The sequence below is a fragment of the Myotis brandtii genome, unplaced genomic scaffold, assembly GCF_000412655.1.
Source record: "Myotis brandtii unplaced genomic scaffold, ASM41265v1 scaffold103, whole genome shotgun sequence".
NCBI classification, from domain to species: domain Eukaryota; kingdom Metazoa; phylum Chordata; class Mammalia; order Chiroptera; family Vespertilionidae; genus Myotis; species Myotis brandtii.
The window spans coordinates 1396350-1402195 of record NW_005353460.1 but is presented as its reverse complement, the minus strand read 5'-3'; the positions used below and the strand labels follow the sequence as shown (position 1 = coordinate 1402195).

Genomic DNA, 5846 nt, shown 5'->3' with positions numbered 1-5846 from the left:
GGCACAGTGGTGGGTGAAGACGAAGAGGCCCAGGGCCGAGGCCGCCACCCCGTACAGGCAGCTGCACACCACCCGGGGCAGCCAGCGCTGGGACACGGCCAGAGCCCCGCAGGCCCACATGGCCAGGTACAGGAAATGCGTGGTCACCAGCGCGCCCAGCTGGACTCCCGGAGAATAGAGGCCGTCCCCGTCCTCTGGGGGTCCGGGCGTCACCACCCCTGCGCTCCCAGTGGCCAGAAGGGAACCCGAGTCACTCAGGAAAGGGCCGCTGCTCCTGAGCCTGGTGGAACCCCTCAGCTCCTCCCCTTGGTCCAGGGAGACCCTGCTCGTGACCCCCTTGGAGCTCTGTGCCAGAGGACCCCTCAGATGCAGCCCTGCGCACAGGAAATAGATCCAGGTGATCAGCAGGATCAAAGCCACCGGGATGTAGAAGGCTCCTAAGCTTGGACGCCACACCAGCCAGCAGCTGAGGGGAGACACGGGCAGTGGATGAGGAGAGAGCAAGTCTGAGGCGGGGTCCAGAGGCTGGGTGGGTGGGGACAGGATGCAGTGAGTTGACAGGCAGAGACTGGCTTAGTCAACATGCACGGGCTTGGGTGGGGTCACTGGCTGGGTGAGCCCGCAGGTGCCCCTGCCAGTGGACTAGAAGGCATCTGGTGCTGGGGTGGGTAGGTTTGGGGCAGGCAGGCAGTGTGCTCACTAGGGGCTGTGGTCCCGGTAGTTGTGGATGTTGACAGCAGCTGTGATGCCACAGATAATGAGTGGGATCCCTCCAGCGATCAAATAGAACCTGGAAAGGAATGGGTTGGGGGTCAGAGAGAGGAGGAGCAAGGGAGAGGAACCAGGTGCTCAGAACCCTTGACTCGGGGTCTCCATCCCATCTTCTTTCCCCTTTAAATTCTGTCAGGATTTTTTTTTGCCATGGATGCAAGGCGCTTACAAGGCAGGCTTGGTAGATCCCTAGGGGACTTGGCCAAGACTATTCTAAGGGACAGAGGCCAGACCTCTCTCTCACTCTAAGTGCAGAATTTGAGGGTTTCAGGGTCCCTGCTCAGTGCCCACTACATGACCTTCAGCAACCGGGCACCACCTAGAGCTTGCCTCTTCTGTCGTTGGGACAGTGGTCTCCCAGGACCTTGGACCCACCCTGCATCCCCCCGGGGAGAGTTGATTTGGTGTCCTACGCCCCCCTCAGAGCCCTTCCCCCCTGCAAAGCTGATATCGGGAAGCATGTACCGGAGCATGGGACGGGGAGCAGGCGGGGCAGAGTCCCCTTCCTGTGGAGGGGGCGCCCTCCAGGTGAGTTCCTTGTGGAGGACGCGGGCCTTCACCCCCATCCAGAGCAGGGTGGACAGTGAGGAGTAGTGCAGAGTGATGCCCACCTGCGGGATCAAGGTGCTGAGGCTGGGACTGCGACCACATCCAGGGAGGGGCTGCTTCCATTGGGGCCAGGCCAGAGCCTCAGCCCCACAGTGTGCTCCCACTCCTCCCATGTTCCCAGCCCCCAACTTCCCGCAGACCTTCCCCCAGGTCTGTCCCTGCTGTTACCCTCTCTACGTCCACCCCAGGCTTTCCCCCCACTCTGGTGACTCCATGACTTAGTTACTGCTATCTGCTTCGTCCCCGACCTCTCCTCCATCGCAGGTTCCTACTCTCCACTTTGAAGTCCCACCTCCTAATTTTCCTGCTTCTTACTTCTTACCTTCTACTCTCATGCTCCTCTCCCCTGACAAGTAAGACTGGGCACAGAGAGAACAATGGAGCTGGGGCCTATTAGCATGAGTCCCCTTTTTCCTCTCCTGCCCCTCCCTACAGCCCAGGGCTGCCATCACTAATCTTGGAGCTCCCCAACCCCCACCTCAGCCCCTTCTCCTCTTACCGCCTGGCAGACCATCTGGTAGTTGGTGAGTGTGATGCCTCCTGCAAAGACGGCGGAGGTCATGGCCATGTGGAAGCACAGGTTCAGCAGCATGTGCCAGCCCTTCCGGGACACATGGATGGAGCTGCCCCAGAGACAGTAATTAATGGGCCACCCAGCCCAAGGTCAGGCCCAGGGGGCCTCAAGGCCATGGGGAGGCCCACAGAGGGGGTGGCAGGTATCTGTGTGCATGCACATGTGGGAATGTGATAGAGGCTCCAGGGAAGGCAGGTCTTAACCCACAAAATGTGTTTTCCGAACCCCAGAACCTTCAAATGCAATGCTAGGCAAGAGCCTGGCAAAGTCATGTGGACCGACCTGGGAAAGGAACACTTGCCAGTACTTAGTGAGACACCCCCGCCCCCAAGCCTTCCCACCACACCCTCCTTTCCTGCAACAGCTCCCACCTGTGGTTGAGGATGTAGGTGATGATGGTGGAGAAGAGGCAGAGCAGCAGCAGGGCTGTGCAGGGGTACACGACTGGATGCAGCCCTGCCCCCGAGGCCCCCACCTCCCTGGGAAAGGCACTCAGCTCCTGGGAAGAGTAGGGAGAGGAAGTGTGTACTAGGAAGCCAGGTAAGGGCTGTCCCGTGGAGTCCTGACCAGGCCCCAGGCCAGTTTTCCTCTTCCCAAGCCCGGTCTGATCCTCAGCTTAGTCCATCTGCGTAGACAAAGGTGTAGGTACCATGATATTCACTTAGAAAGGTGGCCTTTGTAGCATTTAAATCTACTGCCTGCCTTTCTAGGAACTTTCCAGGTCCCCAGCCTGGAAACCGGAGATGCGGAGAGAGAGGAAAGTCTGTCTGTAATACAGCTGCATGCCTGCTCAGGGTGTGACATGTGGTGAGGAAGAGGGAACGAATGGGGGTGAATAAGGAGGGTGATCAGAAAGGACAAATGTTCCCAGATTTTTTCCCCACTTTAATAACCTGGACATCGGGGATTGCAGGCTGGGTCTTAGAAGACCAGGCTGGGTAGTGCCAGACCCGCTCTCTCATTCTGGGAGTGGAAGAAGGACCTCCCTGTCTCATGAAGATGAAAAGTGTGTGTGTGTAAGGACCTCCCTGTCTCATGAAGATGAAAAGTGTGTGTTGGGGGGGGGGAGACCAGAGGGACATTGCCCTGAGTCCTGACAGTTTTGAGGCCTGACAAGGCTGCTGTCCTTGATTTCTCTGTGGCCTTGGGTGATCAGAGAGCCCCAGCTCCACCTCACACACCTCCCTTGTCCCCTGGCCCTCACCCCCCAGTCCTACTCTCCTCACCATGAGCACGGCCACATTGCCCAGGTGCTGGCAGTGCAGGGAGCTGACGTTGGGCTGGCTGGAGCGGAGCTGGCAGCCTTCGGAGCTCCAGCCCCCAGCGCCGCCGGGCCCTTCCTGGCTCCACCAAGCAGCCACGGGTTCAGCCCCCTCAGCCCAGTGCCGCAGGGAAATGGCCACTGGCTCCGTCAGGTTTCCCACGCCACAGCCACCTACAGGGGGGAGGAAGTCCACACAAAAGGCCACGGAGTGGGGGTGGGGGTGGGGCTGGCTGGGTGGAACCAAGCAGCAGCTGAGCAGGCACAGAACCCCCTTGGGCTGGGTGTGCGCTGGGCTTGGTGGATAGTTAGATGCCAAATGTGGGCCTGCTCCCAGGTCCTCAGTCTCACTGGGGAGACACCAGGATGAATCAAAATGAAAGCAATGGGCCCTGGCCAGTGTGGTTCAGTGGTTGGGTGTTGTCCTGTACACCAAGAGGTGGCAGGTTTGATTCCCAGTCAGGGTACACACCCAGATTTCAAGTTCCAGCTCAGTTGGGGCACCTGCAGGGGGCACCCAATCAAGGTGTGTGTGTGTGTGTGTGTGTGTGTGTGTGTGTGTCTGCCCCTTCCTCTAAAATCAATAAAAAGCAACAACATATCCTTGGGTGAGGGTTAAAAACAAACAAATAAATAAATAAAAATAAAAGCACGGGGACGTGGCCCACTCTAAGTGCCAAAAGTGCGGTGGTGACATTCTCTAAAAGAGAGGAGTCCAGGGCTGGGGTCAGGAGGTCATGCCGAGGAGCGAAAGCCTAGGCAGAGGGGACTCTGGAGGGCCTCCCTGATTGGGAGAGTTGGCGCCAAGTTAGGAAGGTGGGACTGAGGGAGGTCTGGGTGGGTCAAGGGTTTGTACTTAGAGCCCTTTTGAAATTTGACACATCTGGGGTGTAAAATCCAGTGTCTTCCTGAACCTTTTTTCCACCAACCCCTTTGTTTACGGGATGTCTGTGTCCCCCTTCCTCCTTGGAAATGGTGAGGGGCCACCATTCTCTGCCACCTCCACCAGGATGTTAGGGGTGCTGGTAGGTGAGGAAGAGCAGGATGAAGGGGCACAGGACAGACACTTCGGAGGGATCCCATTGGGCACCTGGTACCCAGAGTTCATCCCCTTACTTGTTCCGGCGAAGATGACAGGGGTGGCCACGCCACGCCTCCTGCCGGGCCCCACAGCTCCAGGGCGGGAGGTGTTGCCATGGCTGCGGAAGAGGCGGCCATTTCGGAAGATGAGCAGTTGCAGGGTGCAGTCTGGGGAGACTGGGGGCGCCAGGGAGGCCGGAAGGGACGAGAAGAGACTGGGCGGCAGCTGGATGGAGGCCAGGGCAACGCTGTTCTGGGGGGGACACAGGAATTCCTCAGAGACACCAGATATCCTGGGACTCTGATGTCTTCCTACCCCTCCTTCTGCCTCCCCTACCCCCCTTTCTGGGTCCTGTCTCTTCTCAGATCATCTACCCTCACCAGGCACCCGCATCTGGGCACCTTCCCTCTTAGTGTCCTCCCTGCCCCAGCGCCCACCTTGATGTGGAAGGATGACAGCGAAACGTTGGGCCTCCCGGTGGTACAGCGGAAGCGGAGCTGCTGATCAGCCAGGGGCTCCAGCTCGGGAGAGGGGTTCTGGCCAAGGCCTGCGGGCCGGGCGCCGGGCACACCGGCCTCCCTCCTCTGGAAGGCCGTGCAGGTCAGGCCCACATAGCTGTGCGGCTTGATGAGGTAGGCCTCCAATGCCACGTTCCTCGAGTTCTAGGGACAGGGAACTTGTCACCCGACCCTCTGAGATACGGTTTGGCCTCTCTTGCCTGAGACTGCGCAGTCCCTGTCGGCTCAGGCCCTGTCCCTCTGCCTTTACTCCTCACTCTCTTCTCCAGGCCTGGCCAGTCTTATGTCGCCATGGATCCTCCCCAGTCCCTGGCATGGTGCCTTCTTCCTCCTAAGGCCCTTCCTCCCACGCATTCACACCCCACCTTGTATCTTGCTCCCCTCTTAACTCGGGCTTGTTCTGCCTCCCTAACTAAGCTGCAGAGCAGCCTGTTTGACCTCCTGCATCTCCCGAGGGACCAGCACAATATCTTGCAAGTGGTAGGTGCTCTGCCGTGGTCGCTAACTGGCTCACGACCCACCATCGGAAATGTCACCCTCGCCTCAGGGGACAGAAGGCTCCATTACTCTACACTCCATCACAGTGCTATCCCCCAGCAACTTGGTTCCCCACCATAACGCCGAGCGTAACTTCCCCGGTGTCACCGGCCTCCCTCTCTTTCACTGCCCCTGACTACTCAGGATCTGAGGCCACACGACTGGGAATCTAGTCAAGTTCGGTGCTCATGGCAGGTGCACAGTTGGAGGGCTTACTGCCTGAGAGAAGCCTTTCCCTTCGGGATGACTCTAAGTTCCCGCCCAGTGTCAGGCCCCCAGGAGCCCCCTCCTGGCTGACCCACATTACCACAGAGATGTGCTGGGCGTGGGGGTTCAAGACGGCCCCCCCAATGCGCTCCAGGGCACCCACGATGCCGCTGCAGGCCTTGTCCTCTCGCTGGGCCAGCCACAGCAGGTGCTCATCTACCAGCATCAGGTTGCTGGCCATGTCCACCATGTCCTCCACCAGCTGGGGGGGGGGGGGGGCACGGGGAC

The 5846-nt window shown here is 59.3% G+C and overlaps 1 protein-coding gene across 1 annotated transcript in view; it reads right to left on the bottom strand.

The window, feature by feature from the left end:
- The window catches only part of ADGRA2 (adhesion G protein-coupled receptor A2), a 31752-nt gene that overhangs the window by 771 nt on the left and 25135 nt on the right, over positions 1-5846 (bottom strand). Inside the window, exons 13-21 of the mRNA XM_014536854.1 lie at positions 5659-5820; positions 4734-4958; positions 4332-4548; positions 3181-3389; positions 2326-2453; positions 1880-2003; positions 1237-1382; positions 701-790; positions 4-466 (exon numbers count right to left, since the gene is read on the bottom strand). Coding sequence (XP_014392340.1) covers positions 4-466; positions 701-790; positions 1237-1382; positions 1880-2003; positions 2326-2453; positions 3181-3389; positions 4332-4548; positions 4734-4958; positions 5659-5820 — 1764 coding nt within the window. The remainder of the gene's footprint in view (positions 1-3; positions 467-700; positions 791-1236; positions 1383-1879; positions 2004-2325; positions 2454-3180; positions 3390-4331; positions 4549-4733; positions 4959-5658; positions 5821-5846) is intronic.